The sequence below is a fragment of the Pygocentrus nattereri genome, chromosome 12, assembly GCF_015220715.1.
Source record: "Pygocentrus nattereri isolate fPygNat1 chromosome 12, fPygNat1.pri, whole genome shotgun sequence".
NCBI classification, from domain to species: Eukaryota; Metazoa; Chordata; class Actinopteri; order Characiformes; family Serrasalmidae; genus Pygocentrus; species Pygocentrus nattereri.
Window position 1 is genome coordinate 38510676 of NC_051222.1, and position 24609 is coordinate 38535284.

The 24609-nt window shown below is 41.6% G+C and overlaps 1 protein-coding gene and 1 pseudogene across 1 annotated transcript in view; one reads left to right on the top strand and one right to left on the bottom strand.

Annotated features, from left to right (window-relative positions):
- LOC108413073 (polymeric immunoglobulin receptor-like) overlaps positions 1–6839 on the top strand; it is a 7770-nt gene extending 931 nt beyond the window's left edge. Inside the window, exons 3-7 of the mRNA XM_037543861.1 lie at positions 1–66; positions 3732–3794; positions 4163–4273; positions 6400–6440; positions 6546–6839. The exon at positions 1–66 is cut by the window's left edge and continues 255 nt beyond it. Coding sequence (XP_037399758.1) covers positions 1–66; positions 3732–3794; positions 4163–4273; positions 6400–6440; positions 6546–6728 — 464 coding nt within the window. The 3' untranslated portion in view covers positions 6729–6839. The remainder of the gene's footprint in view (positions 67–3731; positions 3795–4162; positions 4274–6399; positions 6441–6545) is intronic.
- Positions 6840–17800: 10961 nt separating this feature from the next.
- Positions 17801–19211, bottom strand: LOC119264707 (annotated as a pseudogene).
- Positions 19212–24609: the final 5398 nt, after the last annotated feature.

The window sequence follows — 24609 nt, forward strand, 5'->3', positions numbered from 1 at the left end:
CTGAGGAAAGAATGGGGTCAATCAGCTATAAGTCCTTCTTTACAGAGATTCAGCTCCAGGTTTCTGGTGAGATACATGAACTTTTACTACTTCTCATGTGGTCATGGTTTATTGATGTTGAGTGAAGTTGATAAGTTATATGTCAACAGGTTCTAAGCTAAGTTGTAAAATGTCTGTTATAAAAAAAATAACAGATTCATTTGCTTGACTGATGTCAGGGCCTCCACATGATCAGTATTGGAATACACACTCACCAGCCACTAGCTAATCAGCCAATCACACGGCCTCAACTCACTGCATTTAGGCATGTAGAGGTGGTCAAGACAACTTGCTGAAGTGCAGACCGAGCATCAGAACGGGGAAGAAAGGGGATTTAAGGGGCTTTGAACGTGGCGTGGTTGTTGGTGCCAGACGGGCTGGTCTGAGTATTTCAGAAACTGCTGATCTACTAGGACCTTGTTGAAAGTCTGCCTTGAAGAATTAAGGCAGTTCTGAAGACAAAAGGGGGTCCAGACACAGCACAAATTAGCGAGACTGTTTTGGCTAAGTAATGTCACTAGTCGAACTAGATAAACCAGAACAACCCAGCATGAACGCAGCACACATGACCGAGGCCGTTTTGGACATTGAGGGGGGCTGAGTGGCATGACTCATCAAAACATTATGGCTTTAAAACCTGAGAATTAAAAAAAGCACAAGAGTTTGCCGGAGTCGTTAAGCTGTCATAGTCAGATCTGCCAGAGTCGTTAAGCTGTCATAGTCAGATCTGCCAGAGTCGTTAAGATATCATACTCAGATCTGCCGGAGTCATTAAGCTGTCATAGTCAGATCTGTCATAGTCAGATCTGCCAGAGTCGTTAAGCTGTCATAGTCAGATCTGTCATAGTCAGATCTGCCAGAGTCATTAAGCTGCCATAGTCAGATCTGCCGGAGTCTTTAAGCTGTCATAGTCAGATCTGCCGGAGTCGTTAAGCTGTCATAGTCAGATCTGCCGGAGTCGTTAAGCTGTCATAGTCAGATCTGTCATAGTCAGATCTGCCAGAGTCGTTAAGCTGTCATAGTCAGATCTGTCATAGTCAGATCTGCCAGAGTCGTTAAGCTGTCATAGTCAGATCTGTCATAGTCAGATCTGCCAGAGTCATTAAGCTGTCATAGTCAGATCTGCCGGAGTCATTAAGCTGTCATAGTCAGATCTGCCGGAGTTGTTAAGCTGTCATAGTCAGATCTGCCGGAGTCGTTAAGCTGTCATAGTCAGATCTGTCATAGTCAGATCTGCCAGAGTCGTTAAGCTGTCATAGTCAGATCTGTCATAGTCAGATCTGCCAGAGTCATTAAGCTGTCGTAGTCAGATCTGTCATAGTCAGATCTGCCGGAGTCATTAAGCTGTCATAGTCAGATCTGCCGGAGTCGTTAAGCTGTCATAGTCACATCTGCCAGAGTCATTAAGCTGTCATAGTCAGATCTGCCGGAGTCATTAAGCTGTCATAGTCAGATCTGCTGGAGTCGTTAAGCTGTCATAGTCAGATCTGCTGGAGTCGTTAAGCTGTCATAGTCAGATCTGCCAGAGTCGTTAAGCTGTCATAGTCAGATCTGCCAGAGTCGTTAAGATGTCATACTCAGATCTGCCAGAGTCGTTAAGCTGTCATAGTTAGATCTGCCAGAGTCGTTAAGCTGTCATAGTCAGATCTGTCATAGTCAGATCTGCCAGAGTCATTAAGCTGTCATAGTCAGATCTGCCGGAGTCGTTAAGCTGTCATAGTCAGATCTGCCGGAGTCGTTAAGCTGTCATAGTCAGATCTGCCGGAGTCGTTAAGCTGTCATAGTCAGATCTGCTGGAGTCGTTAAGCTGTCATAGTCAGATCTGCTGGAGTCGTTAAGCTGTCATAGTCAGATCTGCCGGAGTCGTTAAGATGTCATAGTCAGATCTGCTGGAGTCGTTAAGCTGTCATAGTCAGATCTGCCGGAGTCGTTAAGCTGTCATAGTCAGATCTGCCGGAGTCATTAAGCTGTCATAGTCACATCTGCCAGAGTCATTAAGCTGTCATAGTCAGATCTGCTGGAGTCGTTAAGATGTCATAGTCAGATCTGCCGGAGTCGTTAAGCTGTCATAGTCAGATCTGCCGGAGTCATTAAGCTGTCATAGTCAGATCTGCCAGAGTCGTTAAGCTGTCATAGTCAGATCTGCCGGAGTCGTTAAGCTGTCATAGTCAGATCAGCCGGAGTCATTAAGCTGTCATAGTCAGATCTGCTGGAGTCGTTAAGCTGTCATAGTCAGATCTGCAGGAGTCGTTAAGCTGTCATAGTCAGATCTGCCGGAGTCGTTAAGCTGTCATAGTCAGATCTGCCGGAGTCGTTAAGCTGTCATAGTCAGATCAGCCGGAGTCGTTAAGCTGTCATAGTCAGATCTGTCATAATCAGATCTGCCAGAGTCGTTAAGCTGTCATAGTCAGATCTGCCGGAGTCGTTAAGCTGTCATAGTCAGATCTGCCGGAGTCGTTAAGCTGTCATAGTCAGATCTGCCGGAGTCATTAAGCTGTCATAGTCAGATCTGCCGGAGTCGTTAAGCTGTCATAGTCAGATCTGCCGGAGTCGTTAAGATGTCATAGTCAGATCAGCCGGAGTCGTTAAGCTGTCATAGTCAGATCAGCCGGAGTCGTTAAGCTGTCATAGTCAGATCTGCTGGAGTCGTTAAGCTGTCATAGTCAGATCAGCCGGAGTCGTTAAGCTGTCATAGTCAGATCTGCTGGAGTCGTTAAGCTGTCATAAGCTGTCATAGTCAGATCTGCCGGAGTCGTTAAGCTGTCATAGTCAGATCTGCTGGAGTCGTTAAGCTGTCATAGTCAGATCTGCTGGAGTCGTTAAGCTGTCATAGTCAGATCTGCCGGAGTCGTTAAGCTGTCATAGTCAGATCTGCCGGAGTCGTTAAGCTGTCATAGTCAGATCAGCCGGAGTCGTTAAGCTGTCATAGTCAGATCTGCCGGAGTCGTTAAGCTGTCATAGTCAGATCTGCTGGAGTCGTTAAGCTGTCATAGTCAGATCAGCCGGAGTCGTTAAGCTGTCATAGTCAGATATGCTGGAGTCGTTAAGCTGTCATAGTCAGATCTGCTGGAGTCGTTAAGCTGTCATAGTCAGATCTGCTGGAGTCGTTAAGCTGTCATAGTCAGATCTGCTGGAGTCCTTAAGCTGTCATAGTCAGATCTGCCGGAGTCGTTAAGCTGTCATAGTCAGATCTGCTGGAGTCGTTAAGCTGTCATAGTCAGATCTGCCGGAGTCGTTAAGCTGTCATAGTCAGATCTGCTGGAGTCGTTAAGCTGTCGTAGTCAGATCAGCCGGAGTCGTTAAGCTGTCATAGTCAGATCTGCTGGAGTCGTTAAGCTGTCGTAGTCAGATCTGCCGGTTTACATTCCCTGTTTATGTACAAATGGATAGAACAAAACTAATTCCCTCTCCCTGCTTTTTTTCCGAGGGCTGAGTGTAAAAAAAAAAAGAGCGTCAGTCTAAAGTGACCAGAATTTACACAACACACTGAGCGTGACAGTCGTCTTCGCACCACAGAGAACAGAGGAAGTTACAGAGTCTAGTTTAGATGCGGTTTGTGTTTTCGGGTTTGGTCAGTTATTTTAAGCGTGTCAGATATGAAGAAACACATTTTCTGACGGTTAAAGTCAGTAAGGCTAAACTTTTGAATCATAATACATATTTTTAATGTATTTTTTCTGTATATCCTAAAGAAACATCAAGTCCATCTACAACAGAAAAAACACAAGTCTCATCTGATAAAGAAGATTTCAGTGGTAAGAACTCTCTCATTCTTCAAACACCCTCTTCTGTTCTGTGTCCAGCTGTCTCACGTTGGTCTGTCCATATATACACATTTACTGATGGTTAAAGTCAGGAAATCCAAATATTTTAGTGTTTTCTACTGGATAATTCCATAAAGCGAAAGAAAGAGCAGATCCCAACCACCTGCCACCAGCAAGTCCCAGCACAACCACGATACCAGCAACCTCATCTACTGAAGAACATCTAATGCCTTATTTAATGCGTTCGGGCAAGGGGTCAGTTTAGGGCTCCACACTAGGAGAGAAGGAGGTTACTAGTTTGAGGAGGTGTTTGTGATCATGTGATGTGATGATGTTGGTCTGTTGTTTCTGTCTCTCAGCTTCATGTTCCCCTGTGATCATCATCACTGTGAGTGTCTGTGTGGCTCTGCTGCTGATTGGAGGATCAGCACTGATCTTCTACAAACTGAGATGCACCAAGATGATACAAGGTGCTATTCACACACACACACACACACACACACACACACACACACACACACACACACACAAACAGAAAACAAAGGGGTCAGAATGCGAGTAAGATCTATGTTTATTAGAAATATTTGTAAGTTTGTCATCGTCACGATGGCATGTCTGGGAAACCATAGTGCTTCTATACAAAATGTATCGGTATGGTTTTGAGAGCTTTGTAGCACCTCTGTAAAAACTTCTGGTGCTTCCCAGATTTGAGTAGTTAAAAAAATACATGTTACTGTGTTTCATTACGACTACAGACAAAATCATCGGTCGGTTTGTTGTTGGATCTAAACCATCTTTTAATCCTAAACTAAGCCATCATTAACAGTCCTAAATTTGAATAGAAAGCACAATTTCATGAGCAGTAACTTGGTTTCGTTTGCAGTGCAAACGGATAAACTTTATTGTTTTTAGCAAATATTCACTCATTTTGAATTTGATGCCTGCAACACGTTCCAGAGAAGTTGGGACAGGGGCGTGTTCACCACTGTGTTACATCACCTTTCCTTTTAACACTCAATAAGCGTTTGGGAACTGAGGACACTGATTGTTGAAGCTTTGTAGGTGGAATTCTTTCCCATTCCTGCTTGATGTCCAGCTTCAGTTGCTCAGCAGTCCGGCGTCTCCGCAGTCGTATTTTGAGCTTCATAATGCGCCACACATTTTCAATGGGAGACGGTCTGGACTGCAGGCAGGCCAGTCTAGTACCCGCACTCTTTCACTACGAAGCCACGCTGTTGTAACACGTGCAGAATGTGGCTTGGCATCGTCTTGCTGAAATAAGCAGGACGTCCCTGAAAAAGACGCTGCTTGGATGGCAGCAGATGTTGCTCCGAAACCTGTATGTACCTTTCAGCATTAATGGGGCCTTCACAGATGTGCAAGTTACCCCTGCCATGGGCACTAACACCCCCCACACCATCAGAGATGCTGGCTTTTGAACTTTGCGCTGATAAAAATGCAGACAGTCCTTTACCTCTTTGGCCCGGAGGACGTGACGTCCATGATTTCCAGAAACAATGTGAAATGTGGACGCGTCAGACCACAGGACACTTTTCCACTCTGCGTCAGTCCATCTCAGATGAGCTCGGCCCAGAGAAGCCGGCGGTGTTTCTGGGTGGTTTTGATATGTGGCTTCGCTTTTCATGGCAGAGTTTTAACCTGCACTTGTAGATGGAGCGACGAACTGCGTTCACTGACAGTGATTTTCTGAAGTGTTCCTGAGCCCATGTGGGAATATCCGTTTTGAGCATTCCTCAACTTTCCCAGTCTTTTGTTGTCCCTGGTCCCAACTTCTTTGGAACATGTTGCAGGCATCAAATTCAAAATGAGTGAATATTTGCAAAAAACTATAAAGTTTATCCGTTTGAACATTAAATATAAATATAATATAAATATATAAATATAAATTTGTAGTGTATTCAATTGAATATAGGTTGAAAAGGATTTGCAAATCATCGTATTCTATTTTTATTTATGTTTTACACAACGTCCCAACTTCACTGGAATTGCTAGCACAGAAGTCTGCAGGGAGATGCTGACATGGTGGAGGGGTGCAAAAGATTTATGACTGAAAGAGACGGAAGAGACAGCAAGTTACAGAAAGTAGTATAAATCAAAGGAGGGACAGTTTCAACAGTGATCTTTTTCATAAACATCAAATACTTCAGAAGTACATTGATTAATAGATATAATGGATTAATAGTTGGGGGCAGTCGTGGGCTGGAGGTTCGGGAACTGGCCCTGTGACCAGAAGGTTGCCGGTTTGATCCCCAGGGCAGACAGTCCATGACTGAGGTGTCCTTGAGCAAGACACCTGCTCCCCGGGCGCCGTGGATAGGGCTGCCCACCGCTCCGGGCAAGTGTACTCACTGCCCTCCAGTGTGTGTATTCACTAGTGTGTATGTGGTGTTTCACTTCACGGATGGGTTAAATGCAGAGGTGGAATTTCCCCGTTTGTGGGACTAATAAAGTAACTATATAACTTACCATCCATTTCTGTTTCAACACCAGATGCCCCTGATTTAAACATGTGTTGACGTTTTAATCTAGATAATAAACGATGCTTCGATTTGTTCTGAAATGTTGTTATCCATAGGCTCCACCTCTTCACCAAAAAGGATGGAGGAGAATAATACAGTGAGTAGCTGTGTGTTTACGTGTGTATACCTGATGTATACCTGCATGCTCGTATGTTATGTGTTTTTTGTTGTAATTTTCTTGTGACATTTTGTTTGTCCTCAGATTTCTCACTCTGCATGTGACTATGAGGAGATTAGATACATAAGACCCCATTCAGGCAGTGGATCTACTGCACTTTACTCTATGAGCCAACCCCCAAGAGCCCCCTCTGATCCCCCAAACACTGTATACACCACTGCACAACTGCCATCAAACCCTCCAGAAGAAACCAAATTCTCCAGTTGATGCCACAGTGAACGTCCGTCAGCAGGAATCTTCTGATGACGCCATTAACCTTCTTCTTCTTCTTTTGGCTGCTCACTTTAGGGGTCGCCACAGCGGATCATCTGCCTCCATCTCACCCTATCCATTGCCTCCTCTACTTTCACACCAACCATCTCCATGTCCACCTTCATTACATCCATAAACCTTCTCTGAGGTCTACATCTTCTCCTTCTACCCGGCAGCTCCATCTCCAACATTCTTTGCCCAATATATCCACTATTCCTCCTCAACACATGTCCAAACCATCTCAACCTGGCCTCTCTGGCTTTATCTCCAAACTGCTCCACCTTCACTGTCCCTCTGATCTGCTCATTTCTAATCTTGTCCATCCTTGTCACTCCCAACGAAAATCTCAGCATCTTCATCTCCGCCGCCTCCAGCTCAGCCTCCTGTCTTTTAGACAGAGCCAGAGTCTCCAAACCGTACATCATAGCAGGACGCACTACTGTCTTGTAAACCTTCCCTTTCACTCTTGCTGCTATGCTTCTGTCACACATCAGCCCTGACACCCGTCTCCACCCACTCCATCCTGCCTGCACCCTCTTCACCTCTTTTCTACACTGTCCATTGCACTGGATGGTTGACCCAAGATATTTGAAGTCATCCACCTTTACGACCTCTACTCCTTGCATCTTCACCTTTCCACCTGCCTCCCTCTCATTCACACACATGTATTCCATCTTGTCTCTACTGACCTTCATTCCTCTCCTCTCCAGTGCAAACCTCCACCTTAACCATTAACCATTATTTCTTATTACCATTCCTGCAAGCCGCAACTTTTTTGAACTTGTTCAAAAAGAAAGTACCTATTTTCTGTCGATCCAGTCTAATAAACTATTAAACTATTAAACTATTAAACTTCACAGTGAAAGAAAGCTTCTTTATTTGCAAATTTCTGTGAAATCTTAATATCTGTTACGATCAAGATTACTGGGACTTTGCTGACCATGACTTTAGCCAATCTGCTTCATAGCCATCAAAAGTGCTTAAGTCTGACAGGAAGTTGCGGCCCCTGGTACTGAAATGCTGTGAGTGTGGAGCAGATTTTAGTTGACAGAGAACTTGTCCGTTGGCTTGCAGGCTGTCTGATCAAATTTTCTGAATGTTCCAAATGTTTTTGAGCATGTTCTCAACATTTTTTTATTACTTTATTTAAATAAGGTACGAGATTAATATCCTTTCCTGTATATTTTCTACTGCATCTCTTTTCTTTATGTAAACACAGGAGTAGATTTGAAAGTTTCTTAGTCCTGTTGCCTTCACAGGTGTGATATACCCATTGGATTTTGTGGATTAGATTAAGTGACCCTTATTAGTCCCACAATGGGGAAATTTCACCTTTGCGTTTAACTCATACAGTGAAACACTACATACACGCAAGTGAAGACCCCTAGGGAGCAGTTGGGGGTTAGGTGTCTTGCTCAAGGGCACTTCAGTCATGTGCTGTCAGTTCAGGGGATCAAACCAGCGACCTTCCGGTCACATGGCTGGTGCTCTAACATCCAGCCCATGAGTGCCCATTATGAAGATGAGCAAACTCTTACTGAAGGTCATTATTTTTTAAGCTGTAAGTCGTACTGGATAAGAGCGTCAGCCAAATGTCATAAATGTAGGTCAGCATGAGATTTAACCTGTGCTTACCTGGGTAGCACTCTTTCCCACTGCATGGAAACAGTGCTGTTTTGCACTAGAAGGCAATGATACCATTAAGCCAACACACTGTTGTTGCGTTTCCTTTTGATGAAGAAGAATTTATTAAAATGACTACCAGTGTACTTATTAATCTTGATTAAGCAGAGACAGTGAGAAAAATGCTAACACTGTTTGGGGCACACATAGAGGGTTATTGTAATAACTCAAGCATGGGTTACTACACAAAAGAGCACAGGTTAGGACAATCAAACCAGGCATCACCAGGTTATGTGAATAACCCAACAAGCTGAGACAGAATCCAGGTTATCCTAAAACCTCACTACTTTGATGAAGTATTCTTTTGTTTTGGGTCACTATATGTATTTTGATCACTCAAACAGAGTTTTGCTTCGATATTTCTGACACAGCTCCTTTAAAAATGTGTGCTTAAACTCTACTAATGAGCTCTGATCAGGGATGACAGATGACAAGTCTCTTACTCCCTTACTACAATTAAAGTACTATGTTAACACGTAGAACTCAGAACTCAGCAGTGTTTCTCTATCCTCCCTGGAGATCGCCCTCCTGGCTGGCTCACCAATTGTTGGTGTGTACCATGTGTAGGTTCATGACAATCAAAAACCGGGACACAAAGTGTCTTAAAATGAAAACTAGATTCAATGTAAGACATCAATCACAGCAGTGAACAAAAGAACAAAAGAACATGCTACACTTTTCTACTGTAACCTGGACTGGAAGCATTAGGTCCAGTTCCAATCTAGTCCTGTGTTACAGGCAAAGTAGTCCTTTGTCTGTGGTTTCTTCAGGAAATAATTTAACAGGTACAGCAGTAGATTTTGGTATTTTGGTATTTCATTCATTTCCTCCACTCATTTTCAATGTGACAATTTGACAAGAACATGGTTCTTGCAGCTGTGAAGCTTCTCAATAGGACCAAATTGACATCATTTCTTAAGTACCCCCTTTATTGTTCAGAACTTTCAGTCCAATGGTATCTCCAAGAAATATTTCCTTTAAGCTCTGACGCTGTAATATTCATTCAGTCCTCTTCAGTCATGCTTATGCTGTGAAAAAAGTATTTGTCCCTCACTCAATTTCTTCTATTTTTGCGAATTTGTCACTTTTAAATGTTTCAGATCATCCAACTAATAGTAATAGAAGATAAAGACAACACATGACGTGTACAAATTGGGGAAAAAAACGTAAACACTCCATTTATTGAAGACAAAGATTTACTCAAAACCTATGTGACCCATGTGAAAAAGTAGCTGCCCCCATAAACCTAATAATTCATTATGCCACCCTGGGCAGTAACACCTGCAGTCAAACTTTTGCAATAACTTGCAGTGAGTCCTTTTCCATCACTGCAGATGAATTCCAGCCCACTCTTCTTTGCAGAATCTATTTATATTTGGTACAATTAATGATTTTTGAGCACGGACTGCTTGTTTAAGGTCTTGCCACAGCATCTCAATGCGATTCAGTTTGGGACTTTGACTCGGCCACTCCAAAACCTCAATTTCTCAATTTCTTTTAAGCCATTCAGAGTTGGACTTGCCTGTGTGCTTTGCATCCTTGTCCTGCTGCATAACCCAATAGTGTTTGTGCTATAGGTCAAGAACTGACAGGTGCAACTCACATTCTCCTTCGGGATTGTCTGATAGAGAGCAGAATTTATGGTTTATCAATTATTACAGGTTGTCCAGGTGCTTCAGAAGCAAGGCAGCCCCAGCCCATCACACTACCACCACCATGTTTAACTGTTAGTATGCTGTTCTTGGTGGAATGCAGTATTAGCTTTACGCCAGATGTAAAAGAACCCATGCCTTCCAAAAAGTCCCACCTTTGACTCAGCAGTCCACAAAATATTATCCCAGACGTATTGGAGATTATCTGGACTTTTTTTTGTTAAATTCGAGATGAATCTTTTTGTTCTTTTTCTTTAGGTCAGCAGTGGTTTGCACCTTGCAATAACTGTCCTGGATGCCATTTTTGCCCAGAGTCTGTCTTATTGTGGAATCATGTACATGGACCTTGGTTGAGGCAAATGAGGCTTGCAGTTCCTTAGAAGTTTGTCTGGGTTCTTTTGTGATCTCCTGGATGAGTCAACAATGTGCTCTTGGTGACATTTTGGTCTTGGTCTTAGCAATGGCATTATAACCATTTCCAGACTGGTAGATTTTAGTGACTTTGTTTTGAACAAATGAAAGAGATTTCACTGTCACAGACATCTCGTGCTCATCAAGACAAGGGGTAACCCAGCTAACCAATTAAATCCAGTGTCCTGACATGTTTTTGCTAATTTGGCATTGAATGTTTACTTATTCCTCTTTACTTCTTCTGCAGATTGATGATAACAGCTCCAGCCACCAGAGGTAATGGACATCTGTTTATAAAAAGGGGGTTAGCTCTGGCTCTCTCTTGACAGAACGAAGACGCTAAATAAGTTTTATGACTCAAAAAGGACATAGCTTCATGTTTTCTCTGACCTTCTCTCTGTGTCTTTATCTGTTGCAGCACACAGGAGTAAAACCTTACAAACATTCTTCTCACTGAGCCAGTTTTCCTGTGATGGAAATCTGTTTTCCATCACAAAACTCCACCTTTTCATCGGCGATGTGGTTTTATTGCTCTGCTGCCTTGTTTGTTTGTTTTATGTTTCTGACCAATCAAAAATAAAATCCAAAGTTTAAGCTTTCACAAATTTTTATTTCAGGACAGAACAAACCTGATCAATGTGAGAATCAAAGTCAGGAGAGTAGATGAGGATATTATATATATAGGTAATTTATAGACTTGCCTATCATCATGTCTTCCATTTGTCTCCTTCTCTAATTCAGACTAGATCATAAACACTCCTTGGATAGCATGTAGTGAAAAATCTGGCTCCCTATAGTTGTTCTAACACTATCTGGATGAGAGCAAGTGGACAGGTATACACTCACTGGCCACTTGTGTGTAATAATACATAATAAGCCTGGGTGAGAGGCAGGGGCGTCGCCTGGGGTGGGCTTCCGGGGCTTCAGCCCCGAATGATTATCCAGTAGCCCCGAACCTTTTCGCTCAGCTGTACTATTAATGAGGAGGCCAATGCTGCTGTGAGAATAGGAAATCTCTTAACGCCAATCATAGTGCCGCTTCAAGGATAAAGTTCCGCCTTTCAGGAGAAACAGCCAATCAGCTTGCTGGTTTTGCGGGCGCGGAGGAGAGCCCACCCCACCCCCGTGGGGGAGCGCACATGTGCTCTAGCCATGTTTGGCAGCAGGTTGCAGGAAGCTGACGGTGAAAGAAAATGGATATACGGCGTTTTTTCAAGGAGAAAGGAAACGGTAGTTAACTATGTAAACTGTGATGACATTGTTTGTGGATCTGATAGCTGGTTAAAAACACACGTCTCCGAATCAAAACACACAGATCAAACCCACTGTGTGCTTAATAAAATGCAGCTTGTCACCAGTCAGCTTCGGAATTAGTTAGATCCTTTAGTAAAAGCTCACTATCTTTAGGTCACCAACTGTCATTCTGCAGAATTTGTGCACCCTTTGTTAAATTTTAAATCTGTTGAATAAAAAAATATAACTCCATATTATAGTGTTAAACATTATATATCAGGGTACATATTGTAAAAAATAAATAAATAAATAAAAAATGTGTGTATATATATATATATATATATATATATATATATATATATATATATATAATTAATTGGGCAGAGCCCCGGATCTTTACATACCCAGGCAACGCCCCTGGTGAAAGGTCAGAGGAGAATGGGCAGACTGGTTCCAGATGATAGAAAGGCAACAGGAACTCAAATAACCAACCAAAATCTCTGAGGAACAGAGAACACCTAGTTTGCCACAAAGAATTAAGACAGTTCTGAAGGCAAAAGGGGGTCCAAACTTTTACAAGCAAAGTGGCCAGTGAGTGTATTTCTTAGTGGTCTGGTTTAACCCTCTGTAGTCTATGCAGGGACGATATTTTTTCTCAACAAAAAAGAATCCAGAAGCTACAGGGGAAGTAGAAGTTCTGGTACAACCTTGGACAAGAGGTTCTTTTATGTATGTGTCCATAGTCTGTTCTTCCTGAGTTAAGGGATAGACTCTGGACTGAATTTTCTATTAGTTCTATGGCACAGGCATAGAAAAGGTGAGGAGGCAATTTAGTAATGTTTTTCTTGCTGAACACTTCTAGTAAAGCAGAATATGGTGAGTAGAATCAGAAATCCAGTGAAGCAGATATCTGCTAGATGGTTTGTGGTGACATCACAATCATGTGTTCAGATGGTTCACTAGAGAGTCGGGGCTGGAGGGATGCGTGACACACGTGACATCTGCAAAACTATTGAATGAGGATGAACTTTCCTAATGACTGAGTTCAATGACATGTGGAACATTTAGCATTGTTGTACTAAGAAAGTAGTTCAGCAGGTATGATGTTACCATAACAACATCTCAGTACTAAAATGATCTTGTGTGTCTAATTTGGCCTGTGGTCAGTGACACTCCTGGCAAGATCTGTGAGTTTGAGCATCTCTGACCCTTTCAGAGGGACATACATTATAAAGAAAAGTAAAGCTCAACTCTGAGGAGGACAAAAATGAATGTGGGATGGAGTTTATGTGAAGCTGAAGTTCAGTTCAGGATGAAGATCCTCATCACCTTCACCCTCTACCTGATCTCAGGTCAGCTATTCTGCTTAAAATTGACCATATATATTTTACTGAAGTGTCTTGTACCCAGCAAACTGTAGAATGTGGAGAATTTGTTAGAATTTAATAAAATGAGAGAGAACAGTGAGAAACTTCAGTTTGATTTGCCTTAGATAGATGAGCCTTAGTTTGCATAGTCACACTTTCAGAGTATCTCAGAGCCAGTGCCAACCAGCAGTGGTTTGCTACTATATTTTAGAATCAATGTGTTTCATATATTTCCATATGTATATATAAAGTCTCCACTTGCAAAACAATGCTTTAAGTGATATAGATGTGTGACCATTCTGCAAGAAATGGAAAGTTCCTTAATGTGCCAAGAGATCGTTTTGAACATTTTGAACCAATGTATTTGTATTATTATTATTATTATTATTATTATTATTATTATTATTATTATTATTATTATTTAATTCAATGAGATGAAACATCCAGTGAATTCAGGTCATTATTACTCAAATCCAGATTTACTAACACAGCAGAACTTACTTCTGACACTGATTTTTATCTTTTATCTAAACTTAGAAATCTCCCGAGTCCTCTCCTAAAGTCACTCTGACTCTACAACTGAACATAGGTTTGAATTCCCAGAACTGTTTGTTTTGGGTTTTTTTTCCTGCTGAATTAGTCAGCGCCTGTAGTTGTACAGGACTTTTGTGACAACTTGCCCAGTCTTAAATATTTTAATCTAACCCTACAGATATTAATCTTGGTATTGCAGCCCACTTGAATGAAGTACAATCAATAACAGTAAACTTTTAAATGAATTCTACTGTGTCTCTGTTTATCTTCACTGTAATTGTGAACATATTGTAACGCGTTATGAAATGTTCATTTTAGTTTGTTAGTCCTAGATCGTGTGTTCACTGAGTCCGTTCAGTAAGGACTCTTGTTGTGAAGGTGGTCTGGCCGCTGAGCTGTACAGCAGGAAGAACTGAGTCAGTCAGGGCCGCGAAGGCGAGCAGTGCAAATATAGCCAGAGATTCTCTCCCTGTTTTTGGGGGGAGGGCCTTAGCTTGACCTAAAGCTTGAGCGAGCTGTTAACCTAATTGCCCTGTTTGGGTACGGTGAAGCTGTGGCAAGTACAGATGGGGCGTGAGCTAAATGTCCTTGTTTCCTAGCGACACACAAAATATTATAATCAGATTATGAACATAGTCCTCAGATTCTATGACAGACATGACAGCAGAAAGACTGCAGAACTTTCCTAATAATGAATTAATTCAATTGAGTTCAAATTTCACCAATAACAATGATAACGATGACAACTGTATCCCAATTAAAAATGACCAAATATCAGAAGAGTAAAAAACAATTCATGTGAAACTTTTATTATTGGTCTCCAAGTGTGACTATGAAAGTGCTCCATTGCCTAGCAATGTCACAGCATGATGACAAACATGACCTCAGGACATCCTGTGGGTTTCTATTTTTCTGTGGTCAGAAATGTGGTTGGGAGGAGCTGTGAGTTTGAGGACCACTGACCTTTACCAGAGAAGCAGCAACCAACCATTTTACCTCTGAGTGGAACAAAAGCAAACGTTGGTGTTTGTGAGAACTTCGGTGATTTCCAGAGAAACAGAAACCATCCAAACCAGAGAGGATGGGACACAGACAAACAGAGAGGACTCTACATTACAGAGAAATATAGAGGTGAAATATATTCAGTTCAGTTCAGGATGAAGATCCTCCTCGTCTTCACTCTCTACCTGATCTTAGGTCAGTTATTCTACTTCACACTGTAGATGTATGTCTATGAGTTATAGTTTATTTTACAGAGGAACGTAATCAGGTATTGGATTGTTGTTGAAAGTTATTTTGATGTAGAACTGGAGAATGTAGAGAACATAATGTGTAATTTGATGGGATTAGATAGAAGTGTGAGACCCTTTAATTTGATTGGCAGGTCCAGTGAGCTGCTTCAGTGTGACTGCCTGTTCAGGTGGCAGTGTCATTATCTACTGCTATCATCCGAAGAACGGAAGGATTAAAGATTATTTCTGGAAGGAGACAACAAAGGAGGATACATACGCACAAACACCAAACACACGGATTCATGAAGACAGGTTTTCTCTACTTTACTATCCTGGTGTATTTGCAGTGATCTACAGAAACCTGAGTTTACAGGATTCAGGATTATATCAGTGTGGAGCGTCTGGGGTGTGGAATCACACTGTGAACCTGATGGTGAAAGGAGGTGAGAAAAACTGCTAGTCTATAAGTAACAAGTCATAAAGTTATTTGTGAAATTCTTCTATCTGTCATGAGGGCCTGGATTTCATTCATTCTGTATGATGAACAGATCCGTGTTGTTTGGGGTCAAAGACTGTGGCTGGTTATCTGGGAGAGACTGTCACCATCAGCTGTTCATATCCAGAGGAGTTTGAGAGAAACATGAAGTTCTTCTCTAGATGGACTGGAGAATATTTTACTGATGTGGTCTATATCACAGAGACTCAGAGAGGCAGATTCTCCATCTCTGATCACAGAAGATCTAAAATTCTCAGTATGAGTATCAGTGACGTCAAAGAAGACGATGAAGGAGTTTATTTCTGTGGAGCTGGGGCAGGATTTGATGGAATCCGTCATAAGTCCTTCTTTACAGAGATTCAGCTACAGGTTTCTGGTGAGATGCATTAACTTTTACAGCTTTTCCTGTATTCAGTGTTTATTGGTGCTGGGTGAAGATAAGTTTTCTGACCGCAGTTGCTAAGCTAGTTTTTAAACCATTAAAAAGTCGGAGAGATATTTTAAATAATTAAAGGATAATTGTTTCTTTCGTTTATTATTACTTGTCTCATGTTTGACACTATTTGGACTGATGTTAGGGCCACCCACGTGATCAGAAATGGAATATAAATGCTGCTATTCATTTGTGCTTGATTTACCATCCATCCATCCATCCATCCATCCATCCATTTTCTAAGCCGCTTCTCCATCATGGTCACGGGGGTTTGATTTACCATAAGAACTGTAATTTGTACTGGCACCATTTTTGAGTGATGTCACTCATTGAAACACTATATTGTGTGACGTGTCTGGGTTTATCAAATGCAACCAGTAGTTGCTGCTGAGTTAAAAAGAGTAGGCTGTTGGTTAAAATGTTTAATAAAAGGATAAACAAGTGATGAAATCCAGAAATAGGCAAAGGTCATACACAGGCTAATGGTTATGTACAGGCAAGGCACAGACAAAGCCAAAAAGGCAGGCAAAAGGGTCAGCACATATTCGGCAAAACAGAGTCCAAAGGGTCAGGCAGAAGTCAAATGTGAAAATCAAAGGAAAGTCACAAACCAGGAAAAACAAATTGCTCAGCAATGCTCAGCAGGCTGATACAATACTTCGCAAAGAACCTACAAGCCCAGGCTTTATACTAACTCTAGATGAACACATGACAAGAGGAACAAGCTAGAGTAATCAGAAATCAGGAGAAGCTGAACGTGGACAGGTGGGCTGTACAGAGTCCCAGGATTCTGTGAGTTGGAGTTCTCAACAGAATGAGGAGCAAAGGTTAAGCAACAATTTAGGGGGTTTTCCATTACACTGTGATAAAACGGCCCCAACGTTCTCGGAAGCATCCATGATGTAAATGCAGACTTAAATGCATTGAAGGCCTCCTCCATTTGAGGGAACCATGCTAATTTCTTAGCTGCACCCTTGAGTGAAGCCGTAAGGAACTAAAATTAAGTATTAAGTGGCGAAGACTAGGAACTCTTGCCAGTCCTTGATAAATGTGGGAGTTGGCCAGTTTAACCACAGCTTCCTTTGTTGTCGATCACTATGCCATTTTCACCGACTATTTAACCCAAGAAGCAAACTTGCACAGGAAGAAATTCACATTTCTCACATTTGACATAAAGCTGATTTTGGAGGAGGTGCTGGAAGACCTGACAGGTGGGTCTAACATGTGTGTCAAGATCAAGGAGTACATCAAAATATCATCAATGTAAGCTGTCATGAAAAGACCAGTCATGTCTCTAAGCACGTTATTGATGAATGCCTGAAACAAGGGAGGAGCGTTGGTGTAATATCCTTGTTAGTATAAGGACGGACGCGGACACAGGAGTGAAGTAATTGTTGACGTTTACTCAAACCTAGCATTCATCATTACATGTACAGCACCACTGAGCCCCGAGCCCCTTTTTAGAACACTGCAAGTAAACTCCCTGAGGTAGGGTTCCACCTGGTGGACATATTATGTTCTGCAATCCTATTTACTACATTCCTCCCCCCTTAAGCTATTACTTTTCCCTTCTTAACACATAACGCACAAATTACTGAATTCTTCTGTAACCTTACCAAACGAACCACCTTTACTTGTTTGTAGTGACACTAAGTATTTTATACCAACTATAGTATAACACCAGTTAAGAAAAATTACCATAACCATTACAACATAACAAAGTTACAACCATTATATTTGTCTTTTTTTTTTTTTTTTTAAATAGGGCAGCGAACCGCCTACACCCTTTTGTGTGTGTGTCTGTGTGTGTATGTGTTATTATTATTATTATTATTATTATTCCACATAATCCTTCAGGTAAGCAGGTTTAGACACAGTCCTTTGGGACCGTCGAACAGGTGCAGCTGATTGTTGGGGTGGCATTTCTTTCACTGCAACTGGGGATAGAATGCTTGACACCGGTGGTGTTGTGTTGTCTTGCAGTGGTCACTCTGGAATACAGCTTTGTCCCACTGCTACCGGCTTCGCGATGACAGCAGCAGGGTCAGGGAATGACACAGGCACTGTGGGTGGTTCTGAGGTTTCGGGTTCTTTGAAAACTCTGTCCTCAGGCCTTGCCAGAGTCTGGTCCACATGCCTGTGCACAAGAGTTCCATCTCCTAACATGACCTTGTAAGACACTGGTCCTGTGACTTTGGTGACGAAACCGGGAATCCATTTAGGCCCATAACTGAAGTTGCGTGTGATTACTGCGTCACGTACTTGAAAACTTCTCTCTTGTCTGTGCTTGTCATGATGTTTCTTTTGACTGTACTGTTTTCGCTCCACTTTGGCTCTGAGATCTGGATGTCCTATATCTAATGTGGATCGTAATCGTCTACCTTGCAACATTTCAGCAGGTGACCGCCCTGTGGTGGACTGCGGTGTTATGCGGTAACTAAACAGCACTCGCGACACCTTGGTGTGGATGGTGCCCTCACCTGCTTTCTTCATCATGGACTTGAATGTCTGGACTGCCCTTTCCGCACAGCCGTTCGAGGAAGGCTGGTATGGAGCTGAGGTGATGTGTTCGATTCCATTTTTACTGAGGAACTGTTGGAACTCTGCACTGACAAAGCATGAGCCGTTGTCTGACACGATCATCTCAGGTAATCCTTGGTTGCTGAAACTCTTCCGTAGACATTCAATTGTGTTGGCTGAGGTTGCTGAGTGTACTGGGTAAGCGTCCATCCATTTGAAGTATGCATCCATCACGTTCAAGAACATGTGACCCATAAAAGGTCCTGCATAATCGATGTGTAACCTTTGCCATGGTTTGCTGGGCCACTCCCACGGGTGAAGTGGTGCTGAAGCTGGTACGTTGTGATGTTATTGGCAAGTGCTACATATCTTCACTACTACTGTCAGCATCTAACTTTGGCCACCAGAAGTAGCTGCGGGCTAAGGCCTTCATTCTGGTAATGCCAGGGTGACCATGGTATAATTGGCCTAGAAGTGCTTCACGACCTGGTGGAGGTACCACCACCCGTGACCCCCACAACACACAACCATCTTGCACACTGAACTCCATCTTCCTCACGGCATAAGGCTGGAACGCTGGGTCTGTGTGTTGTGCTGGCCAACCCTGCTGGATGAACTGGCACACTCGTGACAGCACAGGGTCTTTGTGTGTCCACTGGCTCATGTCTTTGGCTGACACAAGCATCACCTCTTCCATCATCAGTACACGCTCCTCCGGCTCTCTCTTGGTGGACGACTGTGGCAGAGGGAGTTGGCTCAGAGCGTCTGCGTTGCTGTGGTGTTTGCCTGGCTTATACCTGATCTCGTACTCATAGGCTCTCAAGGTTACGGCCCATCGTTGGATGCGAGGGGATGCCATCTGTGGCACTGCTTTCATCTCGTTGAAGAGTGACAGTAGGGGTTTGTGGTCAGTGTAAATGACAAACTTCCTCCCGTATAAGTATTTATGAAACCGCTGTATGCCAAACATCACTGCCAGCCCTTCTTTGTCAAGTTGTGCGTAGTTTGTTTCCGCCGCTGTGAGTGTTCTTGACATGAAGCCGATCGGTCGCTAGTATAAGGACGGACGCGGACACAGGAGTGAAGTAATTATTGATGTTTACTCGAACCTAGCATTCATCATAACATGTACAGCACAACTGAGTTATAATAATATATAATATTCTCAATACTTCTCAAAAATGATGCCGGCACAATAATTCCTACAGCACAAATAAACAATAGTATTTTTATTCCATTTCTGACCACATGGGGAGCTCTGCAGAGGTTGAACACCTGTTCTTAAATGTTCTTGTTTGAACAGTTTGTCTTTTTTGTTTTGGTCAATTGTTTGTCCGTCCAGATGTTTACAGTTGTATATCATGTGTATTACCCCACAGAAAGAACAGCTGTCATATCTGATGAAGAACTCTCGTTATTTAAAACACCCTCTTGTGTTCTATATTCAGCTGTCTCATGTCGGTCTGTCCATATATGGATATACATGTTAAACAATAGTTAAAGTCAGAAAGCCTGAATGTTTTTATTGTTTTATGTCTTTCATCCAAACCACTTGCCACCAGCAAGTCCCAGCACAAATACAGTACCAAAACCTCACCTGCTGAGAAACATTTCATGGTCTTTTCATGTTAAATGTGTTCAGGCAGGGGGCCAGTGGTTTGGAGCTCCACAACAGGAAGGAAGGAGGCTCCTGTTTGATTGAGAAGGTGGTCATGGTCATGTGATGTGAAAAACTTGGTCTGTTCTTTTTGTATCTCAGCTCCAGGTTTGTTGGTCATCATCATTCCTGTGTATGTCTCTGTGGGTCTGCTGCTGATTGGAAGTTCAGCGCTGATCTTCTACAAACGGAGATGCAAGAAAACACAAGGTACTGTTCACACAGAGGCATGTGCAAAGAGAGAAATTGAAAAGAAATGCATTTGAAAATTTATAAAAATGGTCAAATGTTCTTTGCTTAATGTACATTAGTGTCTAGTAAAGCAATAAGCCACGAGAGGCCATGTGTTACTGTGATTTTATCGCTGGGAAGGGTGATAAAATCGCAGTGATGCACAGTTTCAAGTGGCTCATTGCTTTCAGAAAACTGCTGCCAACATGATAAACGATGTGACTTTGGTGTCATTGCCAAACAATCATGAACCGTTGAAAGAGGAGATAAACGTTCGATTACCCTTCGCTGTATACTGCGGTCATCTCATGAATTTTTTTACTTTTTGTCATATAACAATGAGCATATGATAAGACAACACTGGTTACGGACTACTTTCACTTTATAAGTACTTGTTGTCACCCAATTACCACAGTGAGTCTTATTTAACACCAATCCAGTGGCTGAATCTCAAATGGCTCCATGCTCCCTACATAGTGCACTACGGATGAATTTAAATACTGGATCCTGCAGCTCAACAGTACAGAAATATTCATTTGGGATTGAGCAACGTCCGTACTCGACAAATGATGCACTGTTTCATAGCTAGAACACTATTTAGGGCTGCAGAGCTGTTTGGGATTCAGCCTGGATTTGATGCGAATTCTGACTGAAAGAGACATTTGAACCATGTAAGACATTCAAGTGACATTCTTTAGACTTTTATACTGCCATATCACAGTTAATCACACCGTCAGTACTTGAATTCAAGTCTGTGATATTAATGATGAAGTTGTTTAGGCTGTTAGCTATATTGTAGCTTGTTCGCTAGCTGACCAGCCTAGTTCTAGTTAAGAAAATAAGGTGCCAGCCACTCAGTTTAACTAACAAGACCACCTTAATATCTGAAATTGCTGCTCTGTAGCAAATAATAGAAGCTTTCCAGTTTCTCACACCTAGTTAAAAGCACAGACTCCCTCTAGTGGGGAGTAAATGAAAAGAACATTTGAACAGTTAATGTTTTCCCTCTTTTTGCAGACTCAGGACATTTTGGGAGACAGAGAAGAACACATGAAAGAGTAAGTGAAATGGTGCAGTGTAAAAACCTCTGAATAATTATAAAAGAACATTTTCATTAATAATAGAAAAAAGAAATGAACAGTTGTGTCATCACCTTAAACCGACATTCCCAAAGCCAGTATTTATTTCTAAAGAATGGTAACGTCATGTATAGAATAGAGATTAATAGAAAAAACAGAATATGTATCACAATTGATTGTATAATGCCCACACTGGATCAAAGACCCCAATCATGTAAATAATGTCAGAGACCAGTCATGTTCCCATCACATGATATTTCTATGTTCTAACTGTACTGCAGGCAGCTTATGTGAGTTGTAGATTATGCAGTGTAATGTTTAGGATCTCCTAATTTGACTTATTTTACTCTATTTCAGGCTGAAGCTAATTATGAAAATGATACATCTAGAATGCAGAATATCATGATGAGTCCAGTCTACCAGAACACAGACAACACTGACCAACGAGATTCAGTCTTCCAGAGTCTAAACCTCAGTACCAACCAATCAGATTCAGTCTACCAGAGTCTAAACCCCAACACCAACCAGTCAGATTCAGTCTACCAGAGTCTAAACCCCAACACCAACCAGTCAGATTCAGTCTACCAGAGTCTAAACCCCAAAACCAACCAATCAGATTCAGTCTACCAGCATCTAAACCCCAAAACCAACCAATCAGATTCAGTCTACCAGAGTCTATACCTCAGTACCAACCAATCAGATTCAGTCTACCAGAGTCTAAACCCCAACACCAACCAGTCAGATTCAGTCTACCAGAGTCTAAACCCCAAAACCAACCAATCAGATTCAGTCTACCAGCATCTAAACCCCAAAACCAAACAATCAGATTCAGTCTACCAGAGTCTAAACCCCAACACCATCCAATCAGATTCAGTCTATCAGAGTCTAAACCCCAACATCAACCAATTAGATTCAGTCTACCAGACTCTAAACCCCAACATCAACCAATCTGATTCAGCATACCAGAGTCTAAACCCAACACCAGCCAATCAGATTCAGTCTACCACAGTCTAAACCACAACCAATCAGATTCAGTCTACCAGAGTCTAAACCCCAACACGAACCAGTCAGATTCAGTCTACCAGAGTCTAAACCCCCAACACCAACCAATCAGATTCAGTCTATCAAAGTCTAAACCCCAACACCAACCAATCAGGTTCAGTCTACCAAAGTCTTAAACCCAACACCAACCAATCAAGTTCAGTCTACCAGAGCCTAAACCTTAACACTAACCAATCAGATTCAGTCTACCAGAGCCTGGATCCCAGAAGCAGAGATCCAGATTCAGATTACTACAGTCTAAAGCTCAACACCACTTAGTCAGATCAGGTCTACCAAAGCTCCAACACCAACCCAGGGGCAGTCTTTGTACAAGGCTAAAGTAGGCAGCTGCCTAGGGCCCCCATCAGCCAAAGGCTGAAAAACAAACTAGATACTCTTTGTGTTGTTGCTAAATAGCCTATTCTGATGCATAAATACATATTTTTTAAAACAGCTTTTCTTTGTAATCCAAGCTTTGTTTTCTTAGTAATTTCAATGCAGCCCCACCCCTCAGTCACAGGTGTAAAATAACAATATTGTCAGGTCATAAAAGATTAGAGAAACATAAAAGGAACAGATAAAAGGCAAATGTACATAATTATGGAGCCAACAAGGAGCAATGTAGTTGGTGTTATTTTTTATTTTATTTTATTTTATAATTATGTTATTTTTTAATTTATAAGTAATATCACCACTGCTGCATCAAGTTCTCACTATATTAGCAGAACTTTGTGCAGATTTCAAAAATGTGCCAAGATAGTGAAAATATTCCCTTAAAAAAGTAAATTGTCTAGAAATATTTTAAATAATCTTATAATATCCTTACAAACAAACATCAAGGGGCTCCATTCCTGTTATTTGCCTTGGGCCCCAAAATCACTAAACCCCTGTGCCAACCAATCTGATTCAGTCTACCAGAGCCTAAACCCCAACACCTGTCAAAGAGATTAAGTAAATCAGGGGCTAAACCCAGCACCCGAACTGATCCAGCTGTTAGATATAAAGATTCTGTGCAGGTACATTTTTTGCTCATCAAAGTACAAACAATGTAAATGTTCCCTCAAAGTTACAACAGTGGTTTTAAGGTCCGATTTTGTACCATACATAAGTTTTCCCAGGTAAAAAAACATGTATTTGTACCTTTTCATAGCCTAATGTTTTAAACCAAAACAAAAAATAAAAAGCCTTGAGACAGGACACTGTAAACAGTCATCATTTAAAAGACAAATGTGGCGACGGTGGATCACTTAGATCAAGTACTTTAGATAATATATCTACTGTATATATATCTGCTACTTTAGAACATTCCCAGAACATATATATATATATATATATATATATAAACTGATGCGCCAAACTTTTAGAGGAGTGACTTCAATTTTCCCATATAGTGTTCCAATCTAAGGAAGGAACAGTACAGGAAAGCTCCCGTTCCCACAGTTGGTCGACTGCTAACTGCTTTATATGATGGTCTACCAAAGTTTTGGAAATAAACTATACTCTGCCCCGTAGATTGTCCAGTTGTCATATCCCATCTAGCAAGGGGTGAGAGTTGAGAGTGTTGGCCCAGAGAACTCCACAGGCTCGAAGTGAAGGACAAAGTTGTAAATAAACAAAGTATAAAGAAGCTGGAGGATTAAAATGCATCTGAACCTCCTGAAATGACAGCAAACCACTATCACCACACATGTTCTGTACTTTATTCATACCTTGAGAAAACGAAAGAGAATTACAAAATGGTTTACCCCTAATCAAAATCTTGAAATTCTTCCATAAAGGAGTCTGTAAACCGATTTGGAGTGAAACGCCCATAAACCTCACCACTTTTCTCCAGATGCTCAGGGAGTTGGACATTACAATTTGTCCTACCATTTCCAGTAAACAATAAGTAATCTATGAGGTTTTGCTAAAGATTCTTCAACACATCTCAAAGGAACACTGGTGTGTTGGTCCATCCATACATCAAGAACTCTCATTTGAAATGCCCAGTGATAATAGTTAGTTTGGAAGGGAAAGACCACCGTTTAGTTTAGATCGCTGTAAAGTAGTTAAACTTATTCTAGGGCATTTACTGCTCTATAGGAATTTGGATTGAGTCAAAATCTTTGTAATAATATTGTATTGGAGGCAAAAGTAACAAAAAATTCTTTGTTGCTTCCCAAGGAATCTGAGGTTTATCACATTGTGCACTGTTAATCTCAAGACATTCTAACATCCTTGCATGTATTTGCTCTAGAAAGGTAGCATTCAGTAATAAAGAGATGTTG